Source organism: Macrosteles quadrilineatus, unplaced genomic scaffold (genome assembly GCF_028750875.1).
Source record: "Macrosteles quadrilineatus isolate MER2022 unplaced genomic scaffold, UCM_ALF_1.0 Scaffold_15__1_contigs__length_3749704, whole genome shotgun sequence".
NCBI classification, from domain to species: domain Eukaryota; kingdom Metazoa; phylum Arthropoda; class Insecta; order Hemiptera; family Cicadellidae; genus Macrosteles; species Macrosteles quadrilineatus.
In genome coordinates, this window is record NW_026542608.1 from 1445272 (window position 1) to 1466509 (window position 21238).

The following is a 21238-nucleotide window of genomic DNA, read 5'->3' on the forward strand; positions in this document are numbered from 1 at the left end:
TGTGCCAAGTTTAGTTTTTCGCCGTTAAAAAATTAACAGGGTGTCTCCAGACATTTTACTAACCCTGTATATTTGCCATATTTTATAAAAACAAATCCATAAACAAGTAAGCTATAAGAGTTTACTTATACTGTTTTCCATAAGAATATCGGGAATTTTAAATCCATAATGGTAAAAAAATATTACACGGTTCCGAGACTTTTCAATCAAGCTGTATAACTAAATAAAATACAGACATAAATATAAATAAATGTAAATACGAATTTGAACGGATGGTATTTTTGGCCTCCAGGGACATCAAAATGAAAAAGTGAATCGTTCCCGGGTCGAGATCTTACTATGATACCTACGGTAATAGCTCATTCCCTGTATAGGAAATCACCAAAGGTAGTTTGATTTTATACCATATCATGTTATTCCTAGCAAAAGTTGAAAGTTAATTTTTAGATATTTCTGTTCACATTAAAAATTTAAGTTTCACCAAGTCAAGGCTAGTAGAGAAGAAGGAACAACTCCCTTTTATCTCACCCTTCTTTTATGTTGTAATACTAAGTAGGATTACCTTTAATCCACGCACTAAACAGAAGCAGCATCAAGTAAAGCTATAAGGTTTAAACTCGAGGATTAAATAAAGCCTTTATAAAGAGTTATTTAGTTGTGGTTCTCGTTTTATTTACTCTATGACCAATAGCATCTTTTAGATATAAACATTACAACGGGATATTATAGTTATCTATATAGCATAACTTGACATTAGCGCATTGAAATATAATTAATTTGAAATTGTAGTGTGTGTAGAGTTGTGTTAATGGATTGATATAAGGTCAATCTTTGGTGTCATAAAACAGATTAACATCATGTTTCGTTAGTCTTGTTTTGTTTTAACGAATTTCCAATCATAGGGAAATTATAGCCATTACTATATGCGGCTCGTTAAGACCTAGATATCCGATTTACGTTGTGAAGATTTTTTTTTGTTTTTTATCTGGAGGGGTAGACTGAAAATCTGTTAGTTATGACTGTGGCTATTATAGTCGCTCTGTAAGTTCACAAACACTTAAAAAGTGACAGAATTTTATTTTCAGAATACCAAATGTTAGGTTATCAAGGTGTTATCTACAATATGAACAAGTAATGTAGAATTCATTAGAAGGTAAAATGATACGTTGTTAGGTGTTGAACAAATGTAAAAGTTCATGTAATTTGATAGTTAGTTGCACTTTTAAATTCCAAAATTTTATCCTAAATGTTTGTATTAAATGCAAATATAAAAGGTCCGTAATGAGTTTGGGGTATTATAACTCTTTTCAAAAATGAAAAATACATACTTGGGAATGCAAGCATAATGAAGCAGAGTTTACAAACAAACAAAGCGCATTGTGTTGGCTGCGTATGTGATGAATGGAACTGTTGACAAATATTAATTGTTTAATTTGGCCCAAACAAAGCTTGAAACTAAAGGCAATTTATCTCCCCCACCATCCTATCAGGCCGAAGCACTCAGTTCAACGAATTTATGTTTGTGTTTTTAATTCGTGCAACTATTACAAGTTTATCACCGCAGTAACAAAGTTATCTGACATGGTGTTTATTTGCGGTTAGCACTTCTCATAAATGAGGTTCACAAGTTACTGAGTGGTTGTAAAATGGCAACAACAGCTGATCAGTCAATGATTGACCATTTTATTTTTTGAAAACAAAATAATGCATAGGCATTGACAAATAGTCTAAACATCTTTCAAAAAGAGCACATACAAAATGTTTAACATTAATAATTTTTGTGTTAGAAATGTAAACATTATTTCATTCTGAGAATTTCAGGATCCAAAGAAGACAAATTGGGGGTTTTAACACGTCAACTAAGAGATGAAAAGCAGAGCCACTTACGACAATTACAGCTTCAAAAGCCTAATCTTCTGGTTTCTCTCTTAGTTATGCTAACAGCGCCTGAATTTTCATCTACAGATGATTAAATATTTAAGCTTGTATACTTTTAATTATTTATTTAATCAATACTACGTATTGCAATATCTTAAATGTATAAAAAAAATTGTTACAAAATATTGTTCATAAATTTATTTTAAAGTAATGAATGTAAACTATGAATGTAAGCAGTGACAAGATCACACAGTTTTCTAAATGTCAGTAAAAGTAGGATCTGATGAGATTGTACGTGACGGGCTTGGTAATTACTTGAGTCAAGTGTTCCCTGAAGAGACGCTATTGAGTTGACTGATCTGATTTTCATTAGCAAGGGATGACGTGAGCGGGTCTGATGGTGCCGAGCCAGCCTCCAATAATTATATTCTTATTGTATAATAAATGGTAGCAGATACTTCCTCCACTATTAAATATTATCCGTAGCTACGGACAAATATTTTTTATAAAGTTAAACAATATGAGTTGAAGTATTAATTGACTGATGCATTAACCAACTATGCACAGACAACACAAAACGTGCACTCACACTCAAAAAACAATACTTTAAATACTTAAAAATCCATGTTTTGTCTTAGAAATTCCGACAGGAATATAAACTCAACGAAATTAGAAAGAACAATATACACAGTGTGTAAATTAAGTCTTGAAACAAATCTGTATTTTTAAGGGGGTAGGGGGTGACTTATTTTTTTCAAATAGCAACCCCTATGTTAACAATCAATTCCAGAAACAGAATATTTCTATCTATTTCGGTTTTTAAAATACAGATTTTTTCCATATTTGTGAAATTGGTGCTTTTTCACATACAGTAAATCAAATTTTTGAATACCTACCATTTTAGCTAGGGGTGAGATATCCACCTCGGGTTTGCGTCATTGTCTTTTTTTGACAAATCCTTCAAAATGAGGGGTTACTCAATAGGGGTTGCTATATTTAAAAATTAGTCACCCCTACCCCTTACCCTGTTGGGGGATTTAAAAATATTTTTTTATGTAAACAATTACGGATCCTTTGTTAACAATCAACGACACAAACAGAATATATCTATCTATTTTTTTTTATTTTTATAAAGATTTGTTTAAAGACTAATTTACACACTGTATATATTCATGTACAACGTATAAAATGAGAATAGATAATGTAAGTTTAAGGGAATCATAGTAACTAACAGGTTGATATGTAGTTATTAACTGTTGAGAACTAAATATCAACCGGTTTGAAACGAAAGAGAAAGCTTTTTTTTTAATCGTTGGAAACTATATTTAATAAAACTAACAATTGAGTAATAAAAAAGGTTTTCTAAAATCAAAATCCGTAGTTGCTGAATTCATCACTTCATAATTTATCAAAATGTATTTTAAGTAAGAAATTTTAAACTTGAATCGTTTAACATTATGTGCGTTTACTTCCTTGTTTAGTATAAACATACTTTAGTATATTGGTAAATTGTTACGGTATTTTATTACGAGAAAAACTATAAACTATTAAATGGCATTGTAAATAATAGAATGTGTAGTTTTTGTAATATAATAATATTTTGTTTTATAAAAATAAATCTCTTGAATAATAGACATATTTCCATCCTAACTCTAAAATTCCGTGTGAATATGCCATTTAACTAGCTAGGTGTGTACAAGTAAAATAGTAAGCCACTATTTAGCTACGCAATCCAAATAAGAGGACAAAACTAACGGGTATCATATCATAAACAGAGCGAAATTGGTTTAGATTCAGTAAAAGGTCGGATCAGGTAATTAATCCAGTAGGCCTAAGGCACTCTCAGAAGCGACGTTATCGAGTTAGCAATCTGATTTCCATAAGCGTCCACGAGGTGACAGACACTCTTGCAAAGCAACACATCTGTGTCACTAGCCACACTTCAAATACAACTGTATGATTACTTATCATGAACATATTTTATTTTTATTTGTGTTAATCAACGTCATTAGTAACTTTCAAGTTTTGTACACGATCCGGACTCTGGTATTGTTACTTTCTAACGCGAAACGTTTGATAAATCGCAGCATTAATTAATACCCCAATGATAAATGTTAAATATCATTAAGACCAGAATTTTTCTCAATTGGAATCGAACTAGCAGCCTTGAGATTAAATGGTGAACACAGTAATCACTAGACTACCTGGAAAATTTGTACGGAAGTAATTCAATAACTGTTGTATAATTAATTACTATAGCTTATAGATTGAGATGTTGAGATGTAACATTTCTACTTAAACTGGTTTCAATACACTTTGCAGAACAACAGTTGAAAAATACGTTATTTTAAGATACTGTAGTGGTGTGGTACTTTAAAATAAATAGGAAGATTTTCAAAAAATTTAGTTGGTCAATTTTCCTTTTCATAAACGTTATAAATCGTATATTTCATTACTAGGACCGAAAGTGGCATTTTCCGACACGCGCTCAAGTTTCATGTGTGAGTGAAAGTCGAACACAGGAAAACAAAATTTCACGTGCGAGGAAAAGCCGAGCATGTGAGATTAAGGTATGTTATATTACAATTAAAGCGCTTTGTCAATTTAATCTTTTTTTTCTAAACCACATAAAATAATCTTAAAAATGATATATTGTGTGGTAATGTATATTTTACTATTTAAAAAGACAATAAGAAAATAAGGTAAATTTTTCTATGCATATAATTAAAAAAAAAATTTGAAATGTCCTAAATTAGGAGTTTAAGTAAAATGTTATTTGCGAATAAAACCACAAAGCCGTTTTCCTCTCTGAACATAACAACTCTTAAAGAAGATGAAGCTTGCCAAGTTAGTATATAAAATAGACCCTCTAGCTTATGTCTTGCTGTGCAAACATCAATTAGTGTATTGTTAATATAGGTGGCAATGAACTGTGCTCAGCACTTTAGGTGCCTTTGCAACCGATATGCGTAGAATACAAATGTGCCGTGATAAACTATTTGGACTCTTATGAGCTAATTTGAATATTGAACCAAATCTATAAAAATAGTATCATAATTTGCAAAAACTAAAGCAAAACGGTTTTGAGTATTATTTTACTTTAAAAATACTACGTCATGGTCGATGAAATCATTAAAATAGACGTTGGGTTCAATAAAGTATATAGATTTTATAATATTCATAGTAGACATAACAGTTTGGTAAAACTTTTAAAATCTGAGTAATGACCTACACATTTTACAGATTTAATTTCCTTATTCCTTATAGTATTATCCATTTTTAAAATTTTGGACATTTATTGTTTACAGTTTCTGAAAAGAATAGCCAGATTAAAGGAAAATGCTTTAGAAATAAAGTACTGTATTGTCAAAGTTTTACACTTAGAGTACCATTTGCCATTCCGAGTAAAAAAGCGGTCCAGATACCAAGTTTTTTGTTAAATTAATAACCTGCATATTTTCAATAACATGGCAAATAAAAACACGTTTCTTTTGTATCTTGTTTATTCATTGGTAGCTGAAAGAACTCCCGTGAGGCTTCTGTCGTTAACAAAATAGGTTTGAACATTACTAACAACATACATTACAAAAGTGACATCAAGTTTCCTCTTTTATTTACGTGATAATTGGTTGAAGCACCGTTGTGAAAAATAATATTAACGTGCTTTATAGAAATGGCGATTTATAGGTGAAGTTTATATAAAGAAAGGTGAAGTGAAAAGCTTGCAAGTTATTATTTGATGTACAAAAAAAAAAACAAGCCAATACTTTTATTGGCTGGGAATTTCAGTAGTTTTATTCTATTAATCCTGTACTTACGAAATATGTAAAGGGCTGTTAAAAACGTTAAACATAAAATGTATTTAAAAAATTTAGTTAAAATGTAGTTAAAAAAACTGTTTGATATGAAATATACTTTTTTGATATCCTACATTTATAAACTATGTCTAATGGCAACTCTTCAAATAATCCCTAACTAGTGCACCTGTTGTTCGAATTCAAGTAGTTGCAAAGTATTACAGGAGTCATTTTAAAGCGAGCACGATGTAACGGTTCAATGTAATATATATCTTGTAAATATTTTATCATTTTTCAAAAGCTGATCTTGTTTTCTACAATGTCTCCACATTGGGTTTTTCATGTTGATCTTTGTCATTGATCATTTAGTCTGCAGGGTACCACTATTGTCAGCAGTATGTTTAAATATTTCGGTTATAATATTAAATGGCGATACAATTTGTTCACATTAACTGATTTCCAGCATAAACTAAATCACATAATAAATTGTCTAATAAACTGTCTGTCACAGTTCTATTATCTACAATTGGCTATATTGGCAAGTTGTTGTAACGACGTCAATTATATTTACCTTAGAAAATGCAGAGTTAAAAGGCCTAATGTTGCTCAGGTGGTATATTTTGTTTCCTTAATTGTAAACAGTTAATAGAATCCTTCATTGGAAGTTTTAGTAAAGGTCTCTTGGATTTGTCGTATTCTTCTAAAACAACTTTACTTTAACGGAAACATAGATTAAATGTCCATGACGTACCAGTCTTATTAAGCATTAGATGGGTTTCCTCTGCAATTACCACATGTTAAGTTGATGTTTCCTACAAAGAATTGTAGCACTTCGGCTAACATCCTTAATCGTTATTTAAGAATCTTCATGTTGTAGGTATTTTTCGATATATAGGCTAATGATGATAAATAATTCTTAATAAAACATGATATAAATATCTTAAACTTGGTAGTGTTCTAAGACTTTCCTATATTTTGATAACTAGCAAATCAGTTCTTTCAATTATCGCTCAAGAAATATAGTACTGTGTCAATTTAGTTTTCTTTTTGGTGAAATGTGTAAAATTGTCCAGGATTTTTCGCTTTTTCCATTGTAATATGTACGTAAATCCAAATTCAAAGAGTAAATATTTTATTTCAGCCAAGTCAGTAATAGTATATTTCATAACAAGAGTAGAAAAGTGTGTGAGACCGTACGTTTTACGATATTTATCGAGCACTTGAAATTTGGTCAAGCATATTTAAATACCCACTTTCACTCGTGTTTTGAACGTTACTTTTCACCACACTACAAAGAATAACTGTTTTTAGCGAATTTCCCATTATAAGGAATAAGCTATTTTTAGTTAAAACATACATAAGATATTTCCTTATTCCTGTTATTAGCATTAAAAAACTCAAAGCGTTTTAAGTTAAGCATTCAATTTAAAGTTAGAATTTACATTTATTGTATTATTTTGGTTTTTGCAAATGAAAACAAATGGTTCAACAATAACAAATGTTTGTTTGTTTGCGTCGGCAAAATCCTAAAAAGATCAAAAACATTACTTTTGCATAGTAAACATTGTTTTTGCGTAGTAAACAGTGTTATGATGAATTTTCAAAGGCAATTATCGTGTAACAAAAAAAAGTCATTTCACAGTAGTGTAGCAAAAATGTTTGTTGCATGCGAGTCCTTGAATTGCAACTAAAATTAGATTATCCAGCTGACCATTATGCAAACAAATATGTTCTTCACAAGGATAACATTGAAACTTTATAAGCCACTGGGGCAGAGTCCAAGGGACCTTTCTCAAAAATTTAAAACCAGTTTGCACACCAACGCAAACTGAAACTGAACGCTGCGCTGTAAACTGAGCGCTGTGTTGCGCTATTTTACACGCTCTTTGAAAAAAGACGCGAAACAATGGTCAAAATCAGTTTAGAAATGGCAGAGGTGCTCAGCCCACTCACTAATTTTGTGTTGGCGTATTAATTATCAGATTAGATAATTACTAATTATTAGAGTAAATGAGGCGATAAGGCCTACACTAGTTTTGTTTGCTCTTGTAAGGAAACAAATTTCAAATCTATTCCTTAGACCTTGACAAAACCCCTAATATTATAATCCAAATTAAAGAGACTTCCACTTAGGGAGAGAGCCTGGTATTTATTAAACGTTTCTAATGATTAAAGTAGTTGGGTGAAATCAAGAAAGGACTTGCAAAATAAAAGTTATACACGAGATCATACCATTTAAATGTGAGATATGCTAGAATTTTTACTAAAATGAAACTGTGTTCTCAAAATCATGTGGTAAAAATCACAAGATAAAAAAAATTGTTTTAAGAGATAATTATAATAAAATATGTACAGTAGTGATGTCATTTAGAACTAAACCACGAGGCTTAATTTTACTAAAATGCTAAAATAAATTATTTGATAACGCTTATATTTGGCAATATTTAATATTTTCTTTCCCATAGACAAAAATATATTTAATAGCAAATTTACTTACGGGGAATTTTTCGTGGTGGAGGTTTAGAAATCGTTTGACGCGGACAGTGTCGTTGCAGCGGATTGCACGCTCTAGCAGAACTGCATCAGATGACAGGTCGCCAGACGAGGCATAACTGGAACAATAAAAAATACGTTAGGAGAGTGGAGTCAGACTTTGGTAGTAGTATAGTATAGTAGGAGTTAGTACGTTGGTAGTCGCTGAACAAAAATCACAAAAACAATAAATACTACACTAGGCTAAAGCATTTAACTGGTTTAAAAAAAAAATACAGATGACTTTACATCTGGTGAATTAAAAGTTATATAAGAAATAGACTCAGTTCAGGCTTCTTTTACTTTTCAGATGTTTTAAGGATGCCCTGTTTCCTGGACGTAGTCTCTGGATTACATGTAATCTCATAAAATGACTCTCCTTGTCCAAAATATTTGATTAAGTCACCCAATTAACAACACAACATCGGCTGCCTTCCTGACAAATATGGTGTAGGATGTGTAAACTGTAAAGCAACGAGCTCGTTATTAGATCGGTCAGATAAAAGCTAACTAGAGGAAGGAGGATGTGTGATAGCGTCACGTAGCAGCTATAAATGTAGAGAGAGGGAAAATCCCCCCAGAGACAAGTGCCGGGATAACATTGCAATTTGTCTTGTGGCTTCACACGTCTTGTACTAATGTCTACACATCCAACGACGCACTCTAAACACTCATAGCTCGCAGTCTTCAGTGGTCTTGTAGCTTCACAAGTCTGCACATCCAACGACGCATTTTAAACACTCATATCTCGCAGTCTTCAGTGGTCTTGTAGCTTCACAAGTCTACACATCCAACGACGCATTTTAAACACTCAAACCTCGCAGTCTTCAGTGGTCTTGTAGCTTCACAAGTCTACACATCCAACGACGCACTCTAAACACTCATACCTCCCAGTCTTCAGTGGTCTTGTAGCTTCACAAGTCTACACATCCAACGACGCATTTTAAACACTCATACCTCGCAGTCTTCAGTGGTCTTGTAGCTTAACAAGTCTACACATCCAACGACACATTTTAAACACTCATACCTCGCAGTCTTCAGTGGTCTTGTAGCTTCACAAGTCTACACATCCAACGACGCATTTTAAACACTCAGTAATTTTACTGGAAGTATAATCTTTTAATTTCATAATTAGATATATTAACAAGTTACCTGTAAATGTCAAAATGAACATTAATTGTTAATTAATCAAATGTCAAAATGATACATTATTCAATATTATTAAGAAACTATTTATACATAGAGTTTTGGGATTCGTAATCAAATTTAATTTAAAATGCTCGATTTATGATTACAAAATATCAACGTAATGCAAATGCATCATGTGTGCTTAAGACATTTGATTCAAGTTGTTAAGATGTTAATTTGTAGTATTATAATTTTAATAACTTGAATGTTAACATATTTCTTTTATTATGCAAACATTCTTCAGAAATAAATCAAATATAATATCTAACAAAAACATCTTTAACACAGAAACAAGTAAGCTAATCGACACATTAATTTGACATTCATGATTGACAGTTTGACTTAAACATTGTTACTGACATAATATTTTTAGTTTTTAGTGTTTTTTTGAGGTTTTGCAGAAGCAGTCTTGACACCTAGAAGCATCGTTCCGACCTTCATAGGCTTAATTAGACCTTCCTAGCTGGAATAGTTAAGGTTATTTTACAGTTTGCTTTATTTTTATGTATCTCATATTTTACTTTAATGGATTACTGTTGTACATTTTTACGTCCAGCTTACCCACGTGTAAGCAAATAGTCTAATAAATAATCATAATTTATTTTATAAATGTTTTATAAACGGTAAACAGACGGGTGATGTTGAGATAAATGAAGTGTTTAAATCTCTCAACAGTCTGCTCTCCAGTGAAATAAAATAACAGATCGGTATACACCTTGTAGTCTAACATATCTTCCATCCGTCAGTTATTCATAGGCGACGTAGCATTTATCAGGACTGATGGTTTTGAAAAGATCGCGAAACCTTTCTGCTTTTGTTGCCGAACAAAGTGTTTGAATAGACAGGAAGCTTTTTGTGAAGTTGTCACTCGTTGTAAAGATACCCGTCAATGAAAGAGCTGTGTTAAACTGCTGGTTTACCAATATCTATTTTTTATATCGATGCTAGTTTGTTAAGATAGCGAATAGTATGTATTACATAAGTAATATCGATAAGTATGTCCGAAACATTCAAAGCTTCATCTGCAGATCAAAAGAATGTTTTTACCTTTTAAATTATTACTCTCCAATCATTGCTTGTGTTAACTCATTGATTTCAAACATAGGTTTAATTTTTAAGACTCGCCATGCAAAATAGAGAAAAATATTATCGAACGCGCAGAATAGAATTAAACTGAAACTTCCTTTTATCGCCATTGAATAGATATGTTTTATATAACTTCACAAGTAATATTAAATATGCTAAATCTAAATGCACAGTTACAAAGGCACAGAAGGCTACAATATTTCTTTACTCCCTCATCACAAGAGAGAGGTGTAGGGGGGGGGGAGAGATTCTCTCTGAGGACCGCCTCAAGAGAAGTGATGCGACATCGGCGTCGTCGTTAATCTCGTAATTGCTCTAGATATTTTATTAATATTTTTGATCTCACGAGGATTCTCCAAAAGTCTTAGCTTTATAACTTTACTTTTTCTTGGGAACCCAACATAATACTTCATTGCGTGGTCTAAAAGAAGTATAAAAGTACCCTGTTCCTTAAAAGGAATAACAATCTTACGTATACAATGTAAAAATGTATGCTGTATCAAGTTTCTAGGGATGGACTAGTAAGCTTTTTATGAGAGATATATTAAGAAAGAAATTAAAAACCTAGAATTACCTACGATCTATCATGATACATACCAGATCATTGAGTGTTCAACGTTGTATACTTATGTTATTCAGTGTTTATTTATTATATATTAGTAGCCAAGCATGTTTCTTGAAAATCTTTTTTCTCAGCTTGTGTGCATCGCAGGGAAAATCTTGGCTTACTGTCAGCAAAATATTTTTCTGTAGATGTGAAGAATCTCTTTATAAATTCAAATAAGCTCAAAAGCACAAAAATAATTTAATTTAAAATTTTTAAAAATTAACATGAGCCTTATGGGTTGCCCTGCTGGGGACGAAATAACAACGAAATGTAAACAGAAAATCAACATAAATAGAACAAATTCCAATCACATGTTTTATCTACAGCATGGGGTGAAAATAGAGAAGTCTATTACATATTTTTGGTCAAGCTTTCGACCACTGGACGACCTGTTGTTAATATAAATTGATATGAACATTTTATTTGGTACGTTGGTAAATTTTACTTCTTCCTAAAATATGATGTTTTCTCATTGAAAAAGAGATTTATATTTATATTCTCTTTTACACAGAAACTAAATGATTTTGTTTTATTTAGGCGTAGGCCTACGTAGCTTAACATTTATGTTAAGTATGATTACGGAATAATACTAACTTTAGCGTAAACTGACACGTGACAGCAAAGAATTATAATTAACAATTATAACAAAAGAATGGTACTTTACGTTTAGTCGTGTATATTTGAACAAACGATGCTTGGCCTGGGGACAAACGAAGAGAGGTTTACATAAAAAACTTATTTCATAAAATAATTCTTTAATATTATAGTACTGAACAATATACATTCACTTGTTTGTAAACCTGTCTTTAGTTTCATTATCCAACACCCTAATATACAGTGTTTTTTTTTACCTAATAGGATTTTTTTAACCTGCTAACTGAATTTTCATGTGTTGATGAGATATTAGTAAGAAGATCAATTTAACTTTTAAAGTAACATTTTAAACGACTGTAAGAATTAACTGACTTTAAAAATAGTTTTAAGTGCCTTACGAATTATTATTATGTAATTATAATGAGTAGATAAATTATTTTATACTACAGTTTTTAGTACCTAATGATTTTTGTTTTATGCCTAAAAATTATGTTTTACTTTTTACAAAAAAAATCTAGTCAATCATAATGTAATAAGTCGACAACATGATCGGAAAAGCACACTGGTAAATAATTGGAACAGCATAGTATCCGAAGTTTAGCTACACGTGGCACCACATTCTGCTCGGGTAACTCATGTCAAGCAGTTGTTCGATTAGTTTTATCAAACACTCTTGTATGAATATCCTCTAGTAGCAAATACTTAAATCATATCATAAGAACAATTTGAAAGTTTGATCTTTTAAAGTTGAGATTATATTAGAAAACATTAAAAACAAAAAACAAATATTTTCAGCTAGCCTTAAATAACAATAACTTTATAATCTCTTGATGACAAATATAATTTATTTGCATTATATTTGGCAATATTCGTACAATTATAATACCAACCAACTCTAAAAAACTTAAGGATGATCATGTTTGATCGATAGTTTTGCCTAGTATTGCATTATTCTACAACAACCTAAACCTTGTTTTAAAATAACATACAAAATAATAGTTGTTGGTTTAATATTTTTTAATCAGAATTAATTAATAAAATACAATTACTATGATTTCGTTTACGTTTAAAGAACATTTGGCCTAATTTATTCCTATTTAAAAAATGGATCTGATGCGTACCTGACTTCAGGGATGAGAAATGTTTTATTACAGCTTCCGTTTTACGTGGGCTGAAGCTGGAAGATTTGAATGTTTTAGTTCAACCATTCTGTCGCACACGACCCCCTTCATTCCCCTTACATTCCCCTTCTATACACAAGAATGCGCGAAGTTAAATATTCCTCTTAAGCAAATGTCACTAAATAAATAATAATTGAAGTTCTGGTTGTTCTGGTTGCAATTGAAGTATTAGGAGGTTTATGATTAATACATTCTCAAAGCAATTACTAAAAGGTTTTTTTTTACTTTACATGAAGTAAAATCCATTACAAAAATTATGGTATTGATTATTACGAATCCACTATAAAATCCAATTTTCTTCACTTGGATTTTCTTATTTCCAATGAGTGTGTAGGCAACAACAGTTTTAGCGACTTATAATTATCATACAAATTATTTACTTTTTCATTGTAAATATAAGTTGGTTTATTTTATTTTAAAGGTAGTCTTGACAAGAAATAAAGTAATTTATTGATATTATGATGACTGTGTTATTAAAGTTTTAATTAAAACGCTTCTTCTTCTGTCTACTATAATACACTCGTACTTAGTCACACACAACCCTAGTCTGTTTGTCAAATAAATATAACGCTGTATTTCTCCTTGGTTTACATTTTTATACTTTGATATCAGTGAATTCAATGTTTACAAGAAATATAAACCGAATCAACATAAACTCTGTTAAATATTAAAATGTAAATACGTGTTGGTAGATTTATGATAAATATATAAATTGGATGTAGGCTAAGTGAGGGACGTTGGTGGAGGTAGGGGTGGGAGGGGGGGGGGTGGCAGATGTCAAGCACCATCAGTAGGTAATGGCTGTTGCATTTTTTATGGCTTCTGGTAAACCACAAGCGCGTCTGCTTCGCTGCCTTAAACTGGGTCCCTGTGGCGATTAACAAGTAAACATTGGAAATTATAAGATTGTAATTTAGTAAAAATTAAACATTAAATGCTTATGTTGTACAATATTATGTATAAGGTCAAAGATAATTTATCGTCTGTTAAATACTTGATTTACTTGTATACTCTTTTATGTTCTATTCTTCAAACCAAGAAAATCGAATGCATTTGTTTAATGGTGGGTTTTTGAAGTTTTATTGGATACCAACGACGAGACAAATTTAGACAAAGTCATCACGTAAATCTGTACATAGTTTTTATAAACTTGTTAAACAGTGTGTATTCTGTCATTAGAATCATTGGACATTATTACCAAATAGTATAATTACTTAAGTGTTTATATATTATTACTTAAGTAGTTATATACTACCAAGAAAATAAAGCGATTTTCCGTTTTATAGATTTTACTAAATGTTTCCTTAAATATATAAGATTGAATAAAATTAGGTTTAATGAGTGCCCAGGTTTGGTACTACAGGCGTAGGAGACAAAGATTCTTGTAACTACAAATTCTATGGAAATAGATTTCTATTGTAATAGGATTTCTTCTGTTGGCAATAAGAATCGTGTTAAACGAAAATGCAAGACACAGAGGCAAAACAAACGGAGCATTCAGCTGAAGGCAAAAGCCTTGTCTTCCAGGAGTGTTTCCCTTTTGTTGTTTGTAAATAATTCTGGTACTCTTGACATATTCTCAGACTATGGTTCGTTACTTCTTTTTAATGGATACCACTTGATTTAGTAATAAACAAAAGCTCTCTAAAAGCGTTTCTGCATTTTTGGATGGTTGCGTATTTACCAATAGCTTTTCCTTGAGTAAAAAGCTGTTAGAGATAACATATGAATTGATTATAATAACTTTATAATTCCTTATAATCAATTCTCTTGGTTCCTGAAAGTAAGCTAACTAAAACTTAAACTAAACTAATTTGACATATATACAGATATTATATTTTCAATGATATTTACTCATGAACATCACACTTAACATTAACAACGTGTTTTACATGTAAAATATTGTGACTGTAAGCAGTAAAGTTTGATGTTAACCTACATCGAATACAAAGATGCGCAACTTTGAGTGAGAGATGACAGAATGATTGAGACATTGTGTAACTTGAAGACTTCGCTTTGACGATGCACTTTCATTCATACTTGAACAATTCCCCCGAACTTGTAACGCTTATAGCCTTGTATACTGATGGGATCTTGAGCACCAAATCACAGACAATATAATACTTTAATGCAGACGGTCAGCTGGATCTGCGCTAGGCGCTGTTTCATGATGCGGCTGTATTGCCGCGCCACTGTAGCGGAAGACGCGAAAAGTTTCCTCCTCGAGTGGCGCTGTGGGATTCTATTTAAATTTGAATGAACGCGCTTTGAATGAGATGTTTCTCGAACACTATTTAAGATATCTTTATGAAACTTGGTATACCGTTTTAATACGTCATAATGTATTTAAGGAAAAATAATCAGTAACAAATATGATCCTGTTTCAAAATAGCGGCGTTTTAGCGTATTTCCCATATATAGAATAAGCTATTACCGTAGTACTCATCGTAAGACCTGGACCCGGGACCGATTTATTTTTCGTTTTGAGGTCCCTAGGGGCAAAAAACACCAACCGTTCGAATTCATATACAGTATCTAAATAAATTCTTGAAAGAAATCTCTATTTCTTCAACCGAAATAGATAGAAATATTCTGTTAGTGGCGTTGACTGTTAACAAAGGTTCCTTATTTTTTTACATCAAAAATATTTTTAACCCCCCTAACAGGGTAGGGGGTGGGGGTGACTTATTTTTTTTCAAATAGCAACCCGTATTGAGTGACACCTCATTTTGAAGGATTTGTCAAAAGAAACACAATTACACAAACCCGAGGTGGATATCTCACTCCTAGCCAAAATGTAGGTAATGCAGGTATTCCAAAATTTTATTTAATGAATGTGAAAAAGCACCAATATCAAAAATATGGAAATAAATCTGTATTTGTAAAACTGAAATTATAAAAATATTCTGTTTGTGGAATTAATTAATTGTTGACATAGGTTCCGCAGTTTTTTACATCAACATTATTTTTTAACCCCTTTAACAGGGTAAGGGGTGGGGGTGATTTATTTTTGTTTAAACAACCCCTATTGAGTGACCCCTCATTTTGAAGGGCTTATCAAAAGAAATACAATGACGCAAATCCGAGGTAGATATTTCTTAGCCTAAATAGCGCACTAAGTTTTAAGTTGTAACTTGTAATTTCCATCAGATTTGCCTTAGGAGATCTGCTGACTTACTACTAAAAACTGGAACAAACTTCCTGTTAGGTGTCGGCTTATTTAGCGAAAAAATGTGATATCTTAACTATTCGTTATAAGATCTTTTTAACTTTATGTAGTTTAATAGGAAGTTATAAATGATAAATTATAATGTTCGTACGTGGTGTATAATGTATAATTTCCTGTACGTGATGCGCCAATGTTTTGGTAATACAGTAATAAAAACTTACACTTTGAAACTAACTGTGACTTTATTGATGTATAAATTATTAAAAATCACATTAGAGTGGACTGTATAAATGAATCTGATTAATAAATTGCTATAACGAAACGAATGCGGTTGTAACTAAATGTGAATTGACTAGTGAAATACGTGGAGAGACCTGCCTGCTCGTGACAAAAGGCACCCCTCGCCCTAGATTAGGCGCGCCACACATTGGAGCGAGGCGAGGTGTAACTCTACAGCCTGTAGAGTTAACAACAATTCCACGAACTGCTGAGGAAGTGCCTGTCCTTTCGCAGATGGACGGTGTTTATGATTTGTGCTAAAATATGACAAGTGGCCCTATCCGAACAAACATTAGACTCTACATTTTGAATATGCTTTATTTGAATTTGTTTTATTTTGATCCATTGACAACATTCCTGAATTGTTTGTACTTACATTAGGGACACCCAGTATACATCTCTGATTGGCCGTGAATGCGATAACTTAAGTAATTTTGGTCCGATTTTCATGAAATTTGGGTTGGAGATGTATGATGGGAATTACATTGTACATCTATTTAAACTACTTGTCACTTACCATGATATCTTTCATGACGTTGATCGTTATAAAAAACCTAAGACCTACACAAAACTCTGTTGATGATTAACTAAACGTATTGATGAAATTACCAAAAATGAGCCATTATTAATTTAGAAATATTTTTTACCTGTGTTTCTTTTGGGAATTTTTAAATTTCATTTTAAAATTTATTTAAAGGATAACTTCTAAGTATAAGTAAAATTCGACTTTTGAAATATTTGAATAGAAGACAAATAACGTGTTATGACATCGCTGACATGGATAACATAAAATTGAGTCCTATTTTAATGTTGACTCTGCATGTAATATTTTAGTCTAATGGTAATACCTGCATTATTCATCACAGTTCGGTTTACTGGATTCATCTAAGCATAGGCAGGCGTTAAACTGAATCTTGAAAATAAAACAATCATTATTCACCTTCGCATACTTTACATAATGAACTCACTTTAAACACAAATGCAAATTGTTTAAAACAACATTTAATCAAAGACAATCAATTAAATAAGAATATAAAAATAAGCTGTTGAATTATTAACAATTTGTTCGTATGTTTAGATTATGCATACTGGTTAACCAATTACTGCCATCTATACAAATTATTGGTTTTTCTTTTCCGAGTCGGGTTGAAGGTCTTTTACCTATATGCCAACCCCGTGCGAAGGACGGGTACTCTGCTAGTTATTAATAAAATCGGTTAATTAGAACTGTGGATTTAATCGTACAAAATCTTTAGTTCAGTATTTTCTCACCATTATAAATTTGGAGGTTGCTTAACGTTTTTGCAAATAACTTAGAAATGGTGAGGAAATCGACCAAAGTGGAAGGTGATATTCTGATAGTAGTAATTTTTGGAAAATACTCAATAAAGGCAGCCTAAAGTTGGCTACAAATATAAACTTGGAAATTAAACTTGGAAAAAATGCGTTTTAAATGTAATATTGTTAATTTTTATTGTTTTTGGTTTCCATTGTCTGTGACCGAATGTTTTCATCTAGATGTAACAACAGAACATGGATTGAAACATGAGGTGAACACGCAACTACACGGATCGACGTAGTGTTTTTGCTGAGGCCAGGCCAGTCACATCGGCAGTCAATACTGGGAATGACGACGTGGTTATGGCTCCATAACAGGAACAGGGCGCCCAGATGCCTCAATCATATTATATGCAGGACATTCTGGATCAAGGGGAATATTATAATCATTCAAAACTCCCACTGAATACATATTTATGCATATTATTATTGCTTTGACTAAATACATTTATGTTCGCTTTAAACATTCTTTAAGTAACTGAGAACAACGATATACAGTAGAATATTTTGATAGAGTGCAAGTGCGATTTTTTGAATGTATTAACAACAATTATTAGACACTATTATAAAAAGTATTAGCGATTGAGAAGGGGACACCACCTATACAGTAAGTGCGAATTGTAACTCAAATATAAGTAAAGGATGAGTGTAGGTTCTAGAATGTTGTGAGATGACCTGTGTAAATTGGTTACTGACTAATACCAGCTGTGTCTTATCAGTCAGGGCCGTTTTAAAGCCCAATGATCAGGGCCAGCTGGGTCACCTACTGACATTTCCCAGAATTGAACCAGCGACCTTTTAATTGCTGCGAGCACTACCCAGCCAATTATTGGTTTCACTCATCAGATATTCAACATATTTTTAAAGCTTTCCTCTCTCTCGGACTCGTAAACTACAACACAAACACAAGTACACAAATAACACGCGCTCTTGACTTGATTGCGACTTTTTACCATAACGAAATAAACACACCACTTCATGAGGAAGGACGGTTTTCGTAATTTTGCTTACAAACAAGCAATCACAGCTTTGAATGGCTGAACGAGGCAATTTTTCCACATGAGTACTTGTGCGAATATATAATTCTAAATAAACAATTCAATAATTACAATACCTTAACTAATTATATTGTGGTTGCACTTAACCTTCTCTATTAAGCTGGTATTACACATACAGTGTACACGATGTTGACAAAACCTATGGGTAGTTAGTTTCTAATAATAGACTCAATGCCAACACCATTACTAATTTAATCCATCCACATTTTGTGCATAATTAGTTGTCACCAACTCATCACTTAAAGGAGAACTTATGAAAACTGTTTTAGGATTTTGTTTCACCCAACGTTAGTTAGAAAACTACACACACAGAATAGAATACTCGCTAAATCAGTTACTGACAGCCTTTCAGTAACTTATCGTACAAGACTCGCATTAAGGCTTTTCATTCAGTACAAACAATGTTAGTACTACCTATTTAATAACGGTAAAGTATATTTAGATAGCCTACAGCTATACATGTTGGATGTGTACTTATTTTAATAATACATATAGGGGTACGGAATTTTAAAAGATATTTCAAACAGCATATACAGGTTAGACAATAGACAATGCTGAAGATACTTGGATATCATAAACGAAATCACTATCTTGCCATAAAGATTGTGTTTCATCGTAACTTTTGACACATAGCTGTTAAGGTTTATGCGTCGTTAAATGAACTGTGCCGTGTATGAGATATGCAAAGCATATAGGATGTTAGATATCATTCCTAAATTTAGTCTACTGTATTAACATTACCATAAAAAATACAAAAAGAAACAAATGGTAAGGATCAGTGAATAAAATTTGGGTAAGTTTAATTTGCCTACAATCATAATAACATTTGGCTTTTGTTAATTAATTTTTTTTTAAGAAGGCATTGGTGCCCTCTTTTAACTATGCTATTTTCCATCTACGAAGACCTCGGGTATGTTCGTGTAACGAATCCAACAAAGCATGAAGTGAACCAGTACAGTACAACCATGAACCTTATTTTGGTTGCAGGACGCGAACCAACGACTTCGCTGCGATTGATTCATAAACCGTCACCATTATGCTTGCAAACCATTTACTTAGAAAAGTGTCATATTACTAACTCGGGAAAGGGTTAGCTTTGGTCCGACAACACATTGAATGGTTCTCAAAAATTAATAACTACCATCGAGAAGTAATTAAATATGTTTGTAAGGGAAATCATTTGTTTCTTAATATAGTGGATAAACTAAGTTAAGTGTTGTGATCTTATAACATAATATTCGTGTTTTGCAGCATTTAGAAAATAAAACATTTTCCATAGTTTCTCACATAACAAATAAATGTTTATTGACAATATGCAAAAATTTTGAAATCTTTATAGTATAGCATATGGTTTTACAATATTGAAAAGGATGAAAGCAACATTTACCGAGTAGCCTTGAATTCCAATCATTCAACTCCTCCGTTCGATGTATTGATGAGCAAATTTGTGAATAATGGGCGATGAGCAACAGAGTTCATGGGGCATTTTTCCTCGTTGCGGTAAACTGGAGAACTAATCATCTGTTGTGGATGCGAATTAATCAGTACTCGGTTTGATAAATATGAACTCATCAATTCGAGCTTTTTCAATTTGTCATTTGACCCACGAATACTGTTCAGTTGACCGATACTATAATATTTTACCTTAGCTGCATTGAAGCCCGGAATACAGATTAAAAAATATTATTCTATCACTTATAAACCTTCATTTAAAAGAAAATGTACCTGCTGACACGTAGGTATTATTTTGTAAATCACTCTAAATGTTTAGACACTTGGAATTACTAAAGAAGCTGGCTACTATTCATCGTACACGCTTATCAAAGTTATGTAAAGCTATTTTATGGTTTCTATAAATTAAAAATTTAAATGCCATTTTTTTTTACTATAGAGGTTTTCTGATTAGTTTATTTGTTATATTTTCATTCTTTTAATTTCTATATTTGTTTCTTAGAAGGACTTAAAATTTCAAAAGAGTACAACAGGCATTTCTGTTCATCGTAGCAGCAAATCTTCATAGAGAATATCCGTTCAAAAATTATATTCCAAATGAGCGTGGATCTTATACTGTAGTACGATTCCTTTTACTTTCGAATATGTTGGATAAGCCAAAGCGGTTGGAAATCTGGCATTTAGGCTATAATATAATGTTTCAATATCAACAGAATATGGTGATGACAGGTATTTCAGTTTCGTACTACATTTTGAGCAGAGACACTTGCCTCACATTTGGTCTCAGATTGCATACAGTGTATACAGACAGAGTATACTTAATTACATCAATTCCCTATCGGTAACTTCAAGCTCTTAAATTATAATTACAACAGTTGATGAATTCCTAGATTTCCATAATCTTCATTACATTCATAGTCATTTGACTATTCTTAACTAGAACGTGATTGATTATCTTGTGTATGAGTTTAAGAAAAAGTAAATCTTTGCCTGTAAGACTTGCACAACAAGGTAACCCACATCAGAACTTGCAATCTTTCCAATCTCAGGTAGCATCCATCTCTGCCGAACATAATTGC

General features: G+C 32.0%; 1 protein-coding gene across 1 annotated transcript in view; it reads right to left on the bottom strand.

Annotated features, from left to right (window-relative positions):
• The window catches only part of LOC129005077 (uncharacterized), a 189426-nt gene that overhangs the window by 72129 nt on the left and 96059 nt on the right, over positions 1-21238 (bottom strand). The window contains exon 3 of the mRNA XM_054433869.1: positions 8173-8287. Within this exon, the coding sequence (XP_054289844.1) occupies positions 8173-8287 (115 nt within the window). The remainder of the gene's footprint in view (positions 1-8172; positions 8288-21238) is intronic.